This window comes from Papio anubis, chromosome 12 (assembly GCF_008728515.1).
Source record: "Papio anubis isolate 15944 chromosome 12, Panubis1.0, whole genome shotgun sequence".
NCBI lineage: Eukaryota > Metazoa > Chordata > Mammalia > Primates > Cercopithecidae > Papio > Papio anubis.
In genome coordinates, this window is record NC_044987.1 from 44,900,168 (window position 1) to 44,920,806 (window position 20,639).

General features: G+C 34.3%; 1 protein-coding gene across 6 annotated transcripts in view; it reads left to right on the plus strand.

Moving 5' to 3' along the window:
* The window catches only part of NOX4 (NADPH oxidase 4), a 173,113-nt gene extending 154,204 nt beyond the window's left edge, over positions 1-18,909 (plus strand). For 4 of the 6 annotated variants that reach the window (XM_003910526.4, XM_009187084.4, XM_009187085.4 and 1 more), the window contains 5 exons: positions 1,348-1,467; positions 3,359-3,467; positions 6,021-6,089; positions 7,604-7,704; positions 18,376-18,909. In XM_003910526.4, coding sequence (XP_003910575.1) covers positions 1,348-1,467; positions 3,359-3,467; positions 6,021-6,089; positions 7,604-7,704; positions 18,376-18,496 — 520 coding nt within the window. In that variant the 3' untranslated portion in view covers positions 18,497-18,909. The remainder of the gene's footprint in view (positions 1-1,347; positions 1,468-3,358; positions 3,468-6,020; positions 6,090-7,603; positions 7,705-18,375) is intronic. The other 2 variants (XM_009187083.3, XM_003910527.4) reach the window with 2 other exon arrangements.
* Positions 18,910-20,639: the final 1,730 nt, after the last annotated feature.

Sequence of the window (20,639 nt, forward strand, 5' to 3'; positions counted from 1 at the left end):
GTCATTAAATAATAAATTACTAGTAATTTTATCTTCTTATTTTCTCCAAGAAAAGCAAAGTTTTCTCTCTCCTGGTACAAAAAAAAAAAAAAAAAAGGCATTTCAAATGAAAAACAACTGATTCTCTAAGGGCTTTAAAACCAAATTCCCACCTACATTACCCAGCTCATACTGGACTTAGCCCATTTGTTGCATCAATGCTGGGCCTCCCAGAAGGCCTGTCAGTATACTGTAGGCACTGATTGATGCCATTAACAAAATATATTTCTGATATTTGTGTGGCCCTCTACAATTCTTAGCACACTTTTATTTCTGTAGTATCACATCTTATTGACTCTTTTACAGATGAAGGAAATCCAGTTTAGAGAGGACAAGTAACTTGTGTGGTATCCCAGCCCTAGTAAATGACTAGAACACTGAGTTCTAGTTGTCCTGTCCAGATTTATTTCAAACACTGAAGAGTAGCTTTGTGGGGAGTGGGGAGGGTGTGTGTGTGGGTGTGTAGCTCAGAAAGCAGACAAGTAGGAAGGAGGGGGCAGTGGCCAAAATATATTCACACAGCCAAAACAGATGTGGGGAATTTGAGAAATGTACTGTTTTGGCTGGACATTTTGCTTCCCTGAATAAAATTAATTGTCTGTTACTAAGAAAGAATGGGAGGATGAATTATTATATGAACAATTAGCATTTCTATTGCATTAAGAAGGATTTCGCTATGCTCTCTCTCTCTCTCTCTCACACACACACACACACACACACTTGAATATATAAACATGAGCAGACTAATTAGAACTTCAGAGCTTCCTTTGTGACTGCTCTGTACAGCTAAAGAACTATCAGTTTATAAGTAAAGTTCTATACTTATGAACAACCAGGCCAAGAGGAAGAACAGTGCCAAATTCTTTTCCTTACTCCTATTATTTTTCTGTTCACATAGTAAATGTTTAAATAAGTATTTCTACTACTGCCATTGGAAAAAAATATTTTTTGAATTTAGACACAGTAAAGCAATCGTTATTTTATTTTAGTCCCATATAGTAATCTAATATGATCAGAGCTTTAACTTGTCCTTAGCTATCTGGCATGATCATATTTACATTACTCTATACTTTTAATTAATGGTTCCTCAAAAAAAGGCATACTGAGAAACAGATGTACTTGTTTTAATCTTGACAATTCATAAACAACATTTGTTATTCCTTTAGGCTGACCATTATGAGAATCAGTGAAATAAGGCCTGTCCTATCACAAAGTGTAGAGATTGTATTCAGCGTGTTTATTTTATGGTACAGAAAATTAATTTAACTTATTTTCATTTTTTCCCACCTTTGTCTGACTGCTCTACAGGCTGTATATTGATGGTCCTTTTGGAAGTCCGTTTGAGGAATCACTGAACTATGAGATCAGCCTCTGTGTGGCTGGAGGCATTGGAGTAACTCCATTTGCATCAATACTCAACACCCTGCTGTATGTCATTTTGATCTATTTATTAATCCAAATAGAGAACTGCCAATATTTCAGACATCTCTCTTTTTAGTATAAAAATAATTCCTTATTGAATTATTCTACTTGTTGATCGAGGACCTCCATTTACTGATTGAGGAGGGGAATAATTCAGTGATTCTCAACATGTGGTCTGTGACTCCCAGCATATTCTCTTGTAGAAAGATGTCATATCACAGTTATGCACTCCTCTGTCCTTTTCCTCTGTTAGAAGTCATTTACCTCCATCCTTCATTTCTCTATATCCTCATCAGTGATAAGTGGTTCTACTCATTCATTCAGTCAACAAATATTTTTGTGCACCCATCTACCAATAGATCTTACAGGTATTGGAAAGACAGCAATTAATGAAAACAGAGTCCCTGCCCTTAAAAAACTTCCATTCAAATGGGGCAGGTAAAAAAGAAAGCAATGAGAAATATAAATAAAATTGTTTCAGAAAATATTACAATTATGACAAAAGGTAGACATTAATGGATATGGAAATAAAGGGCTGGGTTTATTGTTGAAGTATGGTCAGGCTTTTCTGAGATGACAACTGAACACATCATTCCTTCATTTATCACTTAGCAAATTTACAACAGACTAAAGAAAAGTAGCCTCAAAGGTGAAATTGTGGCTGGGCACATTGGCTTACGCTGTAATCCCAGCACTTTGAGAGGCTGAGGTGGGTGGATCACTTGAGGCCAGGAGTTCAAGACCAGCCTGGCCAACATGGTGAAACCCTGTCTCTACTAACAACACAAAAATCAACCAGGCATGGTTGTGTACGCCTGTAATCCCAGCTACTCCAGAGGTCAAGGCATGAGAATCTCCTGAACCTGGGAGGAGGAGGTTGCAGTGAGTAGAGGTGATACCACTGCACTCCAGCCTGGGTGACAGAGCAAGACTCTGCCAAAAAAAAAAAAAAAAAAAAAAAAAAAAAAAGGTGAAATTGTCTGACCAGGAAATACTAAACTAAAACTTATTTTACTTTCAGGATTATAAGCAAAAGTTAATTGATCGATATTCTTATGAAAACACAAAGCAAAATAAAAGTGGAAAGTTATTCTCAAATCTATTCCATTTACTTTTTTTTTTCAGAACCAAAAAAGAAATAATAAATTTAAGTGATGTATTTGAATTATATTTTATTTCAGTTTTAAATACTAGATGTAAATTTGGTACTTTCCGGTGGTTCTTACAAAAATGATCATGCTCTAAGCTAGAAATAATTTGTTTCTGACAACACATTACAAGTTATTTGGTTACCTAATGTTATGAAAAAGGAAGAATATTTTCTTAACCTCAAGCCTACTTTTTATAAATGGGGATCCAAACTTGGAATTATGAGTTGCTGGAATGCATTACGTCGTATATGATTGTGAAATCTCTTTCTTTAATGATTTTTAAGAGGGGATAAACAACGAACTTTCTGGAATGGTTTGGCTCATTTTGCCAAAAAGCCAGGGCAAGACTGGATGACCTTTGGAGCCCTACTCAGTCTGTGATAGAATTCACTGAAAATTGAAAACTTTTTTTTTCTGAGATGCAAGGCCCGATATTATTCTGGTCCAATTTAGTTATGACCTTCAACTGGAAATGAATGATATGCATACTTGTGAATATTATTCACACTTAAATTCATTTAACACTTAAACACCTAAATTCATGAAGTGTGTCATATCCTTGAGTCAATATATTACATATTAAATTCATTTAGGTCTCATGGTAAGTGCTGTATCAGCTGCTAGAATGTAAATGACTGATTTTTATTGGTTGCTTACTAATGAAAAGTAAATTTTCAAAAATATAAGAATTCCTTAATATTTGCGTTTGCCATCCTAATCACTATCATGTTATTTTAATTTTAAAGGGATGACTGGAAACCATACAAGCTTAGAAGACTATACTTTATTTGGGTATGCAGAGATATCCAGTCCTTCCGTTGGTTTGCAGACTTACTCTGTATGCTGCATAACAAGGTAACATTAGGGTTGTTTCTAGTTTTGCAATTTTTCAAATTAAAATAGTTATATCTTTTATATTACAAAAGCAATAAATGCTTGCCATAGATTAAACGATAGAAATTATGCAGATAAGTAGCAAGGAAATAAATAAGTCTCTTAAACATAAAAACTCAGAGATAATATCTCTTAGCAATTAGGCACACATCTTTTCAGATATGGATATTTGTGAGTATGCATATATATCTAATATATTTTAACATAGGAACATTCATTTCTATGTTTTAACATAGGGTGTTTCACATGGAAATGTATGCATATGGCTGAAGGTGATGAGGGAAGACAATGAGGGAAATACCGGAAGGCACCTGCTGTAACATCTTCCATCCTTTGTTCTGATAGCTCTTATCCTTGATTTGCCATGTTTAATACTTCAAATCACCAGACTTTTTGGTATATGATACAAAATCTCAACAATCCCCAAATTCTGTGTTTTATTTTTTGCAGAGATAAAGCAAGCATCTTTTCCTATCCAACCTGTAACATTTGACCTATTTATCTTTATTCAGATTATATGAGTGATACACATATGCGTCCTTGCTACAAATATTTCAGACAATTCTGATAAAGTAAAATCCTCTTTTACTACCTTCCCTACCTAATCTGTGTAAACAGAGGTAACTCTTAAGTGTTCTATAAATACTATCGTACTATTTATATTGTTTATGCAAATTCCTTTATTAATTGATTACTATGTCTTGACTGTTTTTTGGTATTAGTGCATATAGAGCTACCTTATTGTTTTCCCTGGTGCCAACACTTAGAGATGGTGAACCTACCTGATTCTTTTAGAGGATTTCATTGTATAGATATGTCTAGTTTGCTGAACAATTCTCTAATGTTAGATACTTTTTTATTACAAAGAACGCTGAAATGGATATCATTATATATACCTCTTTGTGCATGTATTCACTCATTCAGTCATTCTATCATTCAGTGTATATTTATTTATTAACTGATTACTATCAATCTGAAACTATTCTAGGATCTGAAAAGTCATCAAGTGGCAAAATAAAACCAAGTTTCTGATCTCACGTGGTTTATATTCTAATGAGGCAAGAGAGACAACAACCAATAAATACATCGAGCATCAGGTTCTGAGATTCGGGTTAGGACAAAGGAAGGGAAAGTAGGAGTAAAGCAGCGTGAACAGTAGAGGGTGTGTTAATTTATATTGCGTGTTCAGAAACACCCATCAAACAAAATGTTATAATGCCATTTGAGCAGACTTGGCTGAAGTGAATGAGCAGACTAAACACATATTATGGAGAAAAAAAATCAAGATAGAGAAACCTAACTTCATAGGCAAGAGCTCTGAGGCAGTAGTATACTTGGTGTCCTGAAAGAAGAGAAAGGAGATCTGTGTGGATGAAGCAGAGTAAGCAAGGGAAAGAATAGTAGGAGATGAAATTAGAGAGGTGGTGTCTGTGCTTTTCTGGGAGGAAGTGGATTACATAAAGGCCTCCAAACTTTTTGCAAAATAAATAAATAAATAAAAATTAAATAAATAAAAAGATTGGTTCTGGATATGTACCTAGAAGAATTAAAAGCAGGGAATTGGACAGATGCCCATAGAAGCATTATTCACAATAGCCAAAGGATGGAAACAACCCAAATATTCATCAATAGATGACTGGATAAACAGATTATGATATACGCACACAATGTAATACTATTCAGCTCTAAAAAGGAAGGAAATTATGACATATACTATGTGGATGAACTTTGAAGACATAACACTAAATGAAATAAGCCAGACGCAAAAGCACAACTAGATTATGCTGTCACTTACAGGAGGTCCCTAGAGTAGGTTAATTTGTAAAGACAGGAAGTAGAATAGTCTCTACATATGCATCCTTGCTAAAAATATTTCAAACAATTCAGGTACAGTAAAATCCTCTCAGGTTGCCAAAGCCTTTGGGAAGGGGGAAATGAGGAGTTGTTGTTCCATATTTTTTTGTAGACTATTTATTTTTGCAGGTATATTTTGCCTCTTGCATTTTTGTACAAGAGAAACCAGAGCCCATTGCTGAATAAGCAGAAGGCAGAAACAGGAAAAAGCGTCTATTTGTTTTGTTTTGTATTTGCTATCATGCATAAGTTAAATCACTATTGTCTTTTTTTTCTCAAGAAAATCATGTTCTTGATGAGTAAACTGGTACAATTTTGAGACTCTTAAGGAATAAAATAAGGAGTATTTCAGAAGGACTAATATTTGAGAATATTTGTATAGCATTTAGCATGCTAAATTTTGTATCTATGAAGATAACAGAAAATTATTCCCTACCACTACCACCATCAGACCTCATTCATACCAAGAGGCCAGATTATTGTTAGAATCTGTTATATATATTTGCATGTATGTGTGTGTGTGTGTATTCATTTTCTTATAGATATTGGTTATGATAAGCTAGGTTATGTTAAATTCTAAATCACATATGTTAGAATAGGAGAAAATCTGAGTATACCCACAGAATTTTAATAAGTCTATTCCTTTTTCTGTCCTCCCAGTTTTGGCAAGAGAACAGACCTGACTATGTTAACATCCAGCTGTACCTCAGTCAAACAGATGGGATACAGGTATGTGGTTGATGTTATCGTAAATTAAACAAGCCTCTTGATAATAGATTTACTGTAGGAGCTGTGGTGGAAGAAAATTCCTGCAGGTGGTTTGAACAGAAGTTTCCTAGAGGAAGGCCTCCTTTGGAATATGTCCAGAAAAGTCATAGCTTGTCCTTGAAGTCAACCATATTATGCCTTCCATTTGTCCTTCTCACAGGGAGCTGGGGCAGACTCAAAAGGTCTGAGTCCGCCCCTCTCCTCTTCACTATCACCTCAAGTTCTTCTAAAATTCAGACTACACATGAACAGCCTTGTGATTTCTTTTTATTGAGGGGATATTTTATGTGGAGAGAGAAGATGAGTTCATATACAATTAAGCTTATTTCTAGACAAGGGAAACTAAAAATAATGACAACCGTCATGCATTATTTATTTACTCTTCTAGGCACTGTGCTAAGAATTTCACATATATTAGTTTATTAGTTTAAAACAGAGTCAAGCAGTAAATGATATTCCCATTTTGCAAATGATGAAACTGATATTTGAAGATAACATTGAAGGGCTGGACTGGTATATAAATCTAGGCATGAATGCATTAACAAATTGTGTTTTAGTACTTTTTGTCGTACATTTTCACAATACTTCGAATACAAAATTTGAATGTTTGTCAGTTACCTCAAAACTAATCTAACCCTAATTTTTCCAGTCATATTTCTACCCTATCCGGTATGTAAAAAGTATTTCATTTTACTACTCTCACGAAGTAAGTCAATATCACTTTTCCTCCTGGTATTGCTATAATGAAGGTATGAAGCATAATTTGCATTTGGTTCTCAGTTTGCCTGCCTGGGATTCACATACTTCCTCTTTTCTTTGCAGTTCACTCTGACTCTTCATATTGATTTAGATCTAATGCTCTGTTAATTGCAAACAGGAGCCCATTCACAGCCATTTATTGATAAACCCCATTTTAGAGTTCTGCTGTCTTGAGCTGTCTTGTCTAGGATCATTTCCCAAATGTATGATGATAATTTGTAGTATTTTACTTATATAATGAGCCAAATATGACAACTGTATTTGTGGTGCAAAAATACTTCAATGAAGTCTATGTGCTGAGCCTTTTTGAGGGTGACCAATTAGAATTTATTCTTTGTCTTACATTGCAGTTCTTTAAAGATGAAACAACTAACTGAAGTCTAAGAAAATTAGCCATTTGTCAGAATGGCATTCAAGGAGATTAGTTCTAACAATTAATTCAATTGAAAATCAAGTTTTTGTACCTTTTTACCAGAATGGATTTTGTTTGTTTGTTTAAAAACAAACAAATGCAATTCAAGGAGATAATGGATTTTAAAAGAAAGTCGAAAGGAAATGATATTTTGAAATAATTGTACGTAATAGGTTGCCATTTGATACTTACATTCTTTATATCACAGCAATTTAGTGGGAAGTCACAGCACCAGCAGAAATGATGTTAGAGAACTAGGTTACTTAACTAAATCTCGAATAATGTGGTGCTTTCTTTTTGGCAGAAGATAATTGGAGAAAAATATCATGCACTGAATTCAAGACTGTTTATTGGACGTCCTCGGTGGAAACTTTTGTTTGATGAAATAGCAAAGTATAACAGAGGGTAAGTACTATACCTCAAAAGTTTGACATGTGGCTAATAAATTAATTAAAATATTTTCAAATAATTACATGAGGTTTAAAAATGAATTGGCAATGAGTTTACAAATGACAAATTCACTGAAACACTCTTTCACTATCAACAGAGGAAGTAAGGCAGGTGTCATCCTACATTTTTGTAATTTCAAATAATTAAAGTTTGGCTTAGAAATAGTCTATAATGTATTTATGAACTAAACTTTCCTACCTGATTATAAATTTGTAAATACCTATATTAAAAATGGGTATTCTCTCCCATAGCATATATCAGGTGATCCTAGGAAAAGTTTTCAAAATCATGTTTGCAAACAAAGAAATTTACAATTAGTTCTAACAATGAATTCATTTAAAATCACATTTTTGTACCTTTTTTACCAGAATGAATATGTTTTTTGTTTGTTTGTTTGTTTAAAAAAAAAAAAAAAAAAAAAAAGCTCTGCTTTGTAATATGCAGTCTTTAAACCTGGAATATTTCCAAACATATTATTTAGAAACTATAATTTTATAAATAATCTTGTTCTTATAGACTATGTGTCTATGATCTGAAGAAATTATTATAGAAGGAAAGCTTTCATTTTAGGGCACAGACCAGTCAGCCCATTTGTCTTTTGTAAATTTACCATAGTGAGAGCACTGATCTATAAGAATTCTAAGAAGATACTGAAAAGTATATAACCACTCACATATTTTTAGGTTTACATCTAAACAGTTTCATCATAAGTTTAAATGGTTGTAAAAGATGTGATTTCTAACATATTGCAGGTATTGACATTTTGTAATTAACGTAATTTCTTCAAACATATCCACTGGAATATAAATATAGCTGGATGATACCGTCATTTATTATAAAAATACATAAACTCTTCTTTTAGCAGTTGGATGTTTTACATCATTCTTTTTCTTTCATTTAAGTTGTATTTCTGTCCCATTAACCCATATAATTTTATCAAAATTCAATATATTTTTACATTTGAACTAATCATACTTTTATTGCTAACCTAATCCTAATCATACTTCTGCAACAATAATGTACATAAATTAAATATTTCATTTTAAAATTTCCTGTAATCATAAGACTCCAGTGTTAATTTTTACTTCTGGCTTATCATTACAATTACTTTATATAGTTGAACACTCCATAATTTTTAAAATATATTTTTATAAACATCAAAAGGATATATGATTATAAATGTACAGGCCAGCTTATTAAATGGATATTTTTTAAAAATCCAATTTAGGAATTCATGGATGAATATTATTTATTGAAGAAATCACTGGTTCAAGATGATCCCTATCTCTACCTTCAGAGATTTGGTTTTAGAAATTATAGAATGGAGCCTGGGAAGCAAAATATAAGAAGGAATAAAGTTACCCATGAGACTCAGATTACAGCCATGTTTAAACTTTTGTAGTATTACCCTTCCCTTGATGAAGTAGTTTTGGCATGAAGATGTAAGCATGATTTACAAAGCAGAAGTTCTTTGTAATATTCAGAGTTGAAATTTAGAAAAAAATGATCAACCCACTTTTGATTATCTTCCTCTCCCATCTTTCTCCAGTATCACCCATCTTAGATGTGATAATCTTGTCATACTCCTCTGTCTCTTGCTATGCTTTGCAAACATGTTCCTCTTTAATACCATTTACTGACTTCTGACAAGAAATTTTTTGTCGATTTTCACTGTATATTGCTGAAAACTGATGGTTTCTTTGGCTGAATTCAGAAACCAAATCTCTAAAGAGCAGATTATTTGCAGATTGAAATAGATCGACGCTGTTGATTCCTACAGTTAGTTCTCAAGAAGTCTCATTCGTTAGGCTGTTTGTGTTTTAGAGCGATTTGTGTGTGTGTGTGTGTGTGTGTGTGTGTGTGTGTGTATTTGGTAGTTTGTTCTTTTTCTGGAAAAAATGGAAAACTGGTTTAAGAAGAGCAAATGTGCACCATCTGCTGTTGACATTTTGTACAACACTTTGACTTTGTGTATTGGTTCTCAGGCGGGTGCCTGAAATGTGTTAAACATTTTTTTGAAGGATTTTTATGTAGCATGCTTAGGAAAAGAATGGTTCAACATTCCTAAGATCTCTTTAACTGGACAAAGGCACTGCGTAAATGAATGGTTTCGTTTAAGATGTAGCATTTTGATTAACCTCATGCACATCAATTGCTGAAAACATATAGAGATAATAGTAGGAAAGACAGATGTATACGTTAAGCTTTTTATATATCATATGTTGGGCAGTACTTTTTTTGTATTATATATATATATTATTATCATACTTTAAGTTCTAGTGTACATGTGCACAACGTGCATGTTTGTTACATATGTATACATATGCCATGTTGGTGTGCTGCACCCATTAACTCGTCATTTACATTAGGTATATCTCCTAATGCTATCCCTCCCCTCTCCCCCCTCCCCACAATAGGACCTGGTGTGTGATGTTCCCCTTCCTGTGTCCAAGTGATGTCATTGTTCAGTTCCCACCTATGAGTGAGAACATGTGGTATTTGGTTTTCCTGTTCTTGCAATAGTTTACTGAGAATGATGGTTTCCAGCTGCATCCATGTCCCTACAACGGACATGAACTCATCCTTTTTTATGGCTGCATAGTATTCCATGGTGTATATGTGCCACATTTTCTTAATCCAGCCTGTCACTGATGGACATTTGGGTTGATTCCAAGTCTTTGCTATTGTGAATAGTGCCGCAACAAACATATGTGTGCATGTTTCTTTATAGCAACATGACTTATAATCCTTTGGGTGTATCCTGAGTAATGGGATAGCTGGGTAAAATGGTATTTCTAGTTCTAGGTCCTTGAGGAATCACCACACTGTTTTCCACAATGTTTGAGCTAGTTTACAGTCCCACCAACAGTGTAAAAGTGTTCCTATTTCTCCACATCCTCTCCAGCACCTGTTGTTTCCTGATTTTTTAATGATTGCCATTCTAACTGGTGTGAGATGGTATCTCATTGTGGTTTTGATGTGCATTTCTCTGATGGCAAGTGATGATGAGCATTTTTTCTTGTGTCTGTTGGCTGTATGAATGTCTTCTTTTGAGAAGTGTCTGTTCATATACTTGGGCAATACTTTTTAACTTTCAAAAAGTGATTATTTATTAAACCAGTAGGCATTAGTTTAGTATACTATGTAGAATATAAATTTAAATTGGATTAAACACTCCTGGCCCAGAGGTAATGATTGGTAACTCTTTTCTATGTATTCTTACAGAAGCTTTTGTAAGTTTGTGTGAGAGTATGTGTGTGTATTTATGAAAGTATATGTAAACATATGTTTGTGTGTGTGTGTGCTATATATATTTAAAATTGAAACTTTAGTTTTCTAACAAAAATTGAATCTATGACAAGTAATTCTTCAGCTTACTTTGTTATTTATTTATTTATTTTTTCTTGGCTTTGCTAGGAAGAACCAACTAACTTTTTAATGATGTATTTCTTTTGGTCATGGACAGTTTCTGTGTAATTGTACCTCAAAATATTCTAGAGTATAAACAGACTAGGTTTAGTCTATCACATTTACTCCTGTGACCCTGAGTCAAGTGACTCAGTTCTCCTGGATCTGTAATGCAATGAGTGAATAAGCTCTCTGGAGTGATTAAGTTCTCATTATGTAAGATTCTATGTTTACAAATCTACATGAAAAAGCAAGTATGAACATTTATAGAACTAGTTTCTAATGTCTACCCCCAAACCACATTTTCTACTTAGTACCCGATTCTACCTCCACCCATTCCATCAAAGGTTATGTAGAGAGGTCTCTAGATAATTGTTGGATTGCAGCACTGTAATGCAAATTTAGTACAAATGAATTGCAAAGATTGCTTGTAGAATTTGGAAAAAAAAAAAAAAAAAGTAAGATTTCATTAAGTTAGTGAGAGTGACATTAGGGAATTCCTCAGATCACATACACACAAAGGCTATCAGAGTTAAGCTAGTTAATAATTGCAAAAGAAAATGTTAAAAAAAACCACAAAAATCATAATATCCTGGGTGATTTAAAAATAATGATTTTTATTATTATTTATTTTATAATTAATACTTGATTTTATTATCACGTATTTAAGAAGTACCTTTAGGAAATCTGAAAAACTTGCCAAACTAGTTCTATAATTGCCCTGTCAAAGCCAAGCAAAAAAACAGTGTTATCTTATTGCCATCATACCGTGTTGACAGAAAGTTTACACAAAGAAATAAAATGACTCAATTCTCTTTTTATTTTAATGGAAGCTGTTTTAATTTAAATTAATTTGGCACTAACTGTTTTGATTTAATTTAATGTAACTTAATTTAGGAGAGTAAGTAATTAAACATGAGGCCAAAGTACATAAGAAAGTGGCAGTCTTTTATTGCAAATATGCATACACTCTCGGACGAGGTTCTCTGGTCCTCAGGTGTGGGGGGCCAGGGAAGTCGCACCGGCGCTCTCGGGTGATGTTCTCCGGTCCACAAATGCGGGGGCCGAAGAAGTCACGCTGGTTCCTGCCAGTGGCAGACTTTTATGCATTGGTACTGGAAGGGGGAGGGCAGTGGGCAGGATAAGGGCGTGATAGGGGCGTCTCCATAGGCGTGGCCGGGTAAGTTTTGATCTCTTCGGATTGACATCACCTGGAGCATGCTCGGTTGATCTGCATCTTCCCGCGCGCGGGAAAGTTGGTGAGGAAGAACCCGGAAGCAACATGGATTATGCCTTCTTGTTCACCTTCCTCCATCTTGTCCTTTCTCCTTCACCCAAACAGAAGCTACATTATGTTTCAATAGTAATTTAAATTTCATTAAGTATAAAATCATTTAGTTTCATATGTTTTTATTTCTTTTGCTCACTTTGGGTTTAATTAACTTTTTTTTAAATTTTTACTAGTTTCTTAAAATGGAAACATAGGTCGTTGATTTCAGACTGTTTTTCTTAATAAAAGTGTTTAATGCTACACGTTTTCCTCTAAACATCACTTTTGCTAACTCTTATACATTTTGACTTGTTTGTTTTCAGTTTCATCTTATTCAAATATGTTTTATTTTTATGTTGTTTTTTTCTTTGACCCATGGGTTATTTAGAAATGTTTTATTTCCAAATATGCGGAAATTTTCCAGGTATCTTTTTGTTTTTAATTTCTACTTAAATTGTGATTTGATCTAAAAATGAACTCCTTGTGATTCTAATCCTTTAAAATGTATTGATACCTGTTTTATTGCCCAGAATATGTTCAGTCTTGGTGAGTGTTCCATATGCACTTAAAAATAATTGGTATTCCATTATTGTTAGATAAAGCATTCTATAAATGCCAATTAGTTCCAATAGGTTGATAGTGGTATTCAAGTTTTCAATATGCTTGCTGAATTTCTGTCTGCTTATATTAATTACTGAGAGGAGAGTATTGAAATAATTAACTATAATTATGAATTTATCTGTCTTTGCGGTTCCATCAGTTTTTGCTTTATGTTGAAACTTTTTAGTTTCAGTGTTTAAATCATTTACATTCAATTTCATGAAAATACGGTTGGGTTTAAATCTAGCAGTTCACCATCGCTCTGTACTTATCTATTTGTTCTTTCTTTGTTTTATTTTCTTTTTTTACCTTGATTTGGGTTGAGTATTTTTTATTATTCCACATTTTTCCTCTAATGTTAGCTATACCTCTGTATTTTTTTTCTTTTTAGTAATTGCTTCAGGTCGTTGGTTCCCAAACTGGATTCCTCAGACCAGCATCAATTGGAATCTTGTTAGACAAGCAAGTTCTTGAGCCCTATCCAAGATCTGCCAAATCAGAAACCGTAGGGATGGGGAGACCTACCTATTTGTGTTCTATGAAGTCTCTGAAATGATTCTGATGAAGCCAAAATTAGAGGAACATTGTTCTAAGTTTACAGTATACATCATTAGCTTATCACAGCCTATTTTATGTTTATGTTTATATTTATTTTTTAGAGACAGAGTATTGCTCTGTTGCCCAAGTCAGAGTGCAGTGACATGATCTCGGCTCACTGCAATCTTGAATTCCTGGGCTCAAGAGCTCTTCCAACCTCAGTCTCCTGAGTAACTGGAACTACAGTTGCATACCACCATGCTCAGCTAATTTTTAAAATGTTTTGCAGAAATGGGATCTCACTCTGTTGGCCAGGCTGGTACTTTGAATAATATTATAACACTTCATGTACTTCCATTTTCTTCCATCCTTTTTGCTATTGTTGCATTCACCTTACATATACATATGTTATAATTCTCATCATTAGTATTTTTGTTTTAAACATCAAGGACATGTTAAAAAGATTAGAAATTGGCCGGGCGCGGTGGCTCAAGCCTGTAATCCCAGCACTTTGGGAGGCCGAGACGGGCGGATCACGAGGTCAGGAGATCGAGACCATCCTGGCTAACACGGTGAAACCCCTTCTCTACTAAAAATACAAAAAACTAGCCGGGCGAGGTGGCGGGCGCCTGTAGTCCCAGCTACTCAGGAGGCTGAGGCAGGAGAATGGCGCAAACCCGGGAGGCGGAGCTTGCAGTGAGCTGAGATCCGGCCACTGCACTCTAGCCCGGGCTACAGAGCAAGACTCCGTCTAAAAAAAAAAAAAAAAAGATTAGAAATTAGACAAAATACATATTTTATATTTACTTACAGATTTTACTATTTTGCTGTTCTTCATTCTTTTGGTTAGATTCAAATTTCCATCTAATTTTGTTTTCCTACTTCTTGAGTAGTTTTCTTTAGTGTACTTTATAGTACTGGTTTGCTGGCGATAAATTCTTTCAGCTTTTGTCTGTATATAAAGTTTTATTCCATCTTAATTTCTGAAAAATCATTTTTGTTTGGCATAAAATTTGCTTGATACATAATAGTTGATGTTTTATATTTTAGTACTTTGAAGATATCACTTCATTGACTTCTGACTTACATAGTTTATGATAAGAAGTTCACGTTCATTCTTATATTTCATTCTTATATTTTCTGTTGATGATTTGTAATGTGTCTTTTCCCCCAGTCTGTTTGGTTTTATGTTTTCTTTTTGTCACTTGTTTTTAGCATTTTATTATCAATTGCCTTGGTATAGTTTCCTTTGTGTTTATTCTCCTTGGGATTTATGAGATCTTTTATTTATTTATTTATTTCTTCTCCCTTGGTCTTCTCTTATGTTGGACTATGGTTACATGTATTTTTGACTAGTTGGTATTATCCCACGGACCACTGATGCTCTGTGCTTCTTTCTTTTTCTTTTTTCTTTTTTTTTTTCAGTTTTTGTTCTCTGTGGGTTTCAATTTGGATAGATTCTAATGCTGTTTCTTCAAGTTTACTTTTTCTTCAGCAATGCCTATTCTTTTTTTTTTTTAATTTATTTATTATTATTATACTTTAAGTTGTAGGGTACATGTGCATATCGTGCAGGTTTGTTACATATGTATACTTGTGCCATGTTGGTCTGCTGCACCCATCAACTCGTCATTTACATCAGGTATAACTCCCAATGCAATCCCTCCCCCCACCCCCCTCCCCCTGATAGGCCCCGGTGTGTGATGTTCCCCTTCCTGAGTCCAAGTGATCTCATTGTTCAGTTCCCACCTATGAGTGAGAACATGCGGTGTTTGGTTTTCTGTTCTTGTGATAGTTTGCTAAGAATGATGGTTTCCAGCTGCATCCATGTCCCTACAAAGGACGCAAACTCATCCTTTTTTATGGCTGCATAGTATTCCATGGTGTATATGTGCCACATTTTCTTAATCCAATCTGTCACTGATGGACATTTGGGTTGATTCCAAGTCTTTGCTATTGTGAATAGTGCTGCAATAAACATACGTGTGCATGTGTCTTTATAGCAGCATAATTTATAATCCTTTGGGTATATCCCCAGTAATGGGATGGCTGGGTCATATGGTACATCTAGTTCTAGATCCTTGAGGAATCGCCATACTGTTTTCCATAATGGTTGAACTAGTTTACAATCCCACCAACAGTGTAAAAGTGTTCCTATTTCTCCACATCCTCTCCAGCACCTGTTGTTTCCTGACTTTTTAATGATCACCATTCTAACTGGTGTGAGATGGTATCTCATTGTGGTTTTGATTTGCATTTCTCTGATGGCCAGTGATGATGAGCATTTTTTCATATGTCTGTGGCCTATTCTTTTTTTAACTCATCTAGTGTATTTATCATTTCAAATATTGCACTCCATCTCGAGAATTTATGTTTGGGCCTTTAAAAAATATTCCATTTATTGTCTCATCGTGATTGTGCTTTTCTTTGAATATATGATGCCTGTATATCATCACTGTTTCAATGACCACGTCTACCATTCTGAGTCTGTTTCTGTTGAATGCTCTTTCTCCTTGAATTAGTTTGCTAGGGCTACCATAGCAATATACCACAGACTGGGTGGATTAAACAGCAGCAATTTATTTTCTCATAGTTCTGGGGGCTGGAAGTTTAAGATCAAGACGCAAACAGGACTAGTTTCCTGAGATCTCTCTCCTTGACTTGCAGATGGCTACGTTCTTGATGCCTCTTCACATGGCTTTTTCTCTGCGCATGCACTTCCCTGGTGTCTCTTTTTGTGTTCAAATTACTTCTTATAAGTACACCATTCAGATTGGATTAGGGCCTACCCTAGTACCCTCATTTTAACTTAAATTGCCTCCTTAAAAGCCTTGTCTCTGAATGCAGTCACATCCTGAAGCACTGAGGGCTAGGACTTCAACCTACGGGTTTTGGAGGGGCACACTTCAGCCCATAACACTCCTATTTATAGTTCATACTTTTTTGCTTTTTGAATTCCTGGTACTTTTTTTATTGATTTTTGTACATTTTAAAGTTTAAATGTTTGGTGCCAAATTTTGATTTATTTATTTTAATAGTTTTGGACTTGTTCTGACATGCAGTTAAGTTACTCAGGTTCAGTTGTATCTTTACAAGGCTCACTTTTAAGATTTGTTAGTGGAGGTCTAGAGTAGCCTTCGGTCCAAGCTTAATTTTACCAATATCCACTCTACTCCTTGCAAATAAGGTGATAACCTTTCTGAGAATACAACCCATTGCCCTGTATTTATAGGACTTTCTATTCTGGTGTGTGTGAATGTAAGTTATTTGCAGTCCTGTGTAAACTCTGGCAATTATTTGTCCTGTTGATCTCTGATAGCTCTTTACCCACATTCATGAAGTTTCTTCTCATATACGAACAGATTATTAATCAAACAAAGACTTGAGGACTCTTCTCTCCTGATCTCCAAGGCGTCTTTCTGTAGATCTCCCTTCCCTTCCATATTCTGTTCCACAAATTCCAGCGGTTTGGCCTCAATGAACTCCGTTCCTTGTCCCCTCAGTGTAATCACCAATCTTTGCTGGAGTTTCCCCTCTCTGTGCTGCAGCCAGTAGATTGCCTCCAGGCAATAAGCAAAGACAGTGACTGTGCTTAGTATGTTTTCTGCCCTTTTCAGGGATCATAGTTCCATGCTATATAATATTAGCATATAATAAGTATATAACTATATAATATATGTAATATATAATATAATATATAATAATAGATATAGCTGTATAATAGGTATATAATAATATACCTATTATTCAGTGTCTGAAAATACTTATTTCCTCTATTTGGTTTGCTTTTTTATAGATTTTTAATGTAAGAGGGTAGATCTGATCCCTATTACCCCATCGTGGCTCCAAGTAAAATTCTATTTTCACAGATTTTAGTTTCATTTTTCAAGGTAAAAAGTTTTAATAACTTTTATTTTCAGTATTTACTATTAATTTTTGGTACCAGTTTTAATGGATTCAGTGTCTTTTGTTCAGCATGAGTTATTCTGAGATAATCAAGACATACTGGATTTTCCCAAGATATGAGATGAAATATTAATCATTTTGACATCCTAGGAAGAATCAAATGCAAATCAAACTTGGGAAGAAGGTCAATTTGAAATATTATTTATTTCCTGGGATTTATTTAGTCTATCTGTTAGAGATATGTATTATTTATCTACTAAAATTTTTTATTCAAGAATAATAAAAACTGCTTGGCATTTGTTACCATTATTGCAGTGCATAAATAAAAAAGAACTAGATGAATATGTTTTTTGTTTTACTGTGAATATAAATTGGTTGCTTAAAAATACTATTTCAAATTGGTAATATCTTTTTTCTTTCCTTCCTTATTCATCACTGCTTTTGCAAATCCATGTAGGAATTTTAGATAACTATGTGTAAAGTGTACAATAAAAGAAGAATTTACATTGCCCAGTGTGGACTGAACATCTATTCAGAGGTCAGCTGTTTAGCAATTGACATCTATCAATCATTGCTCTTAATGAGGTTGCTGGTTTCACCAATGACAAGTCATGAAAAGACTAAGGCAAACTAATCAATCTCTGCCTGATAATAAGCATATTTGTGCTCATAGGTACATTCTTTGAATTACCCTAAATTCTAGAATGAAAAGTATGAGGTAAATAAAATATTTTCCTGGTTGACATTTACATTTGTAAATAATTAGAAAATTGTTTTCCATATGTAAAACAGCAAGAAATTGACTTTGTTAATACTTTAAACCATGCTAATAAAACATATTTCTTGTTTTATTAGTTCTGCCTAATTTTACACCTGATTTTCTATTTCCTCTTCTCTTATTCTAGGAAAACAGTTGGTGTTTTCTGTTGTGGACCCAATTCACTATCCAAGACTCTTCATAAACTAAGTAACCAGAACAACTCGTATGGGACAAGATTTGAATACAATAAAGAGTCTTTCAGTTGAAAACTTTTGCCATAAAGCAGGACTCTAAAGAAGGAATGAGTGCAATTTCTAAGACTTTGAAACTCAGCGGAATCAAACAGCTGTGTTATGCCAAAGAATAGTAAGGTTTCCTTATTTATGATTATTTAAAATGGAAATGTGAGAATGTGGCAAGATGACAGGTCACATTACATGTTTAATCTGGAAACAAAAGAGACCCTGAAGAATATTTGATGTGATGATTCACTTTTCAGTTCTCAAATTAAAAGAAAACTATTAGATGCACACTGATGATTTTTATGGTGGATTCAAGAACTCCCTAGTGAGGAGCTGAACTTGCTCAATCTAAGGCTGATCGTCGTGTTCCTCTTTAAATTGTTTTTGGTTGAACAAATGCAAGATTGAACAAAATTAAAAATTCATTGAAGCTCAAATTCCATTTTCTATGTTGTGTATAAACAGAGTAGCTTTAATTTGCAAGCGCTCCAGGCAAATATATTAGATGTTTGAAAACACAGCACAAGACTCTGTATTGATACGGGTACTTTGTGTCAATATCTAATCGTCTCCACTACTTATGCTAATACCTCTATTTGATATCTGAAGACTATATGCTAACTGAACCTTCCTCAAATGTTATTATAGTATCTGTTTTTATATTTTTTTTCTTTTTATTCCTCTCTCCAGGGAAATATGCCTTCCCTTAGCATGCATTAGACATCATGATTTAATAGATCCCTTTCATCTTTATTTAATTGAATACTATTGCATGGTAATGAAAATATTCCTACTATAAATTATAAAGGGATATACATACTAATACCTTTTTCCTTTTTTCAGTATTTTTGTCTCTATTATTGTTATTATTTTGTTTTGTTTTGTTTTTCCCAGGTAGAGTTTGTCTTAGGCTGTAGTCTCTTGGGATACTTAGTTAATTTGCACTTTGAGACCAAAGGACATCATGTCTGTCAGTAGGGACTGAATATAAGATTTATCTCCTTTGTCACACATTGGTTTATGATGGAGATATTGAAAGTCTAATCACATTCTTGATTAGTAAAACCTGTATTTTACCTTCTAAGTAAGAGGAAATATGATATCCTTATTCAAACTTAAGTTTAGAATCCAGAATATTACTGTTGCACTTTTTGGTATCCTGAGTTTCCATAGGGAGCTATTGGGTTTAAAGTCACTATTAGAACTACACTATGTGATCTTATAAACTTATGTTCCCTGGCTATCACATTCTTGGCTCAGAACAGTATTCCCCATTACTATCTTAAGAATTAAGGCATTCATGGCTCATGCCTGTAATCCCAACACTTTGGGAGGCCAAGGCGGGTGGATCACGAGGTCAGAGTTCAAGACCAGCCAGACCAAGTTGGTGAAACCCCGTCTCTACTAAAAATACAAAAATTAGGTGGGTGTGGTGGTGGGTGCCTGTAATCCCAGCTACTCGGGAGACTGAGGCAGAGAATTGCTTGAACACAGGGGGCAAAGGTTGCAGTGAGCCAAGATTGCACTGCTGCACTCCAGCCTGGGTGACAGAGCAAGATTTCGTCTCAAAAAAAAAAAAAAAAAAAAAAAAAATTAAGGCATTCATACAATTTAGTGATTTTATTTAGTGGTCGGCTATCAATTGCTTTCAAATATAACACATTGCTGAAATCAGCAGTGTGACTTACCTTACCATTGTTAAAATGTTACACAAAACAACATGACAGATGCTACTGTCATTTTTTTGCTGTAATTCACCAATAACAATCAAGCATGCTAACCCATATGGAATGATATTTACTTGTAGATATTTCTTCCTCTCCTTGAAATTCTCCTTTCTGTGGAAAGCAGATGAATCCAAGAAACGGATGGGAAATGTGGAATGCTCATGCAGATTTAGCTCTGAAGGCATATTTAATAACTAGTATGTCTTGACAACAGTTTTAGATTAAAAAGAATTTTCATGAAAACATTTAACAGAAAGAACTAGTAAAAAGAAACTTTGGGTTAGTCCAGGCTTAATGTGCAATACTGACTCTATACTGATCATAATTTATTTATGTGATTATATTAAGGCACCTAATTTCCATAAAACAGGTAGAAGATTTTTCAAAAGAAAGATGATGTTTCAAAGTTGGTCTGCCATTCCAGAGGAGCCTCCTTGCTT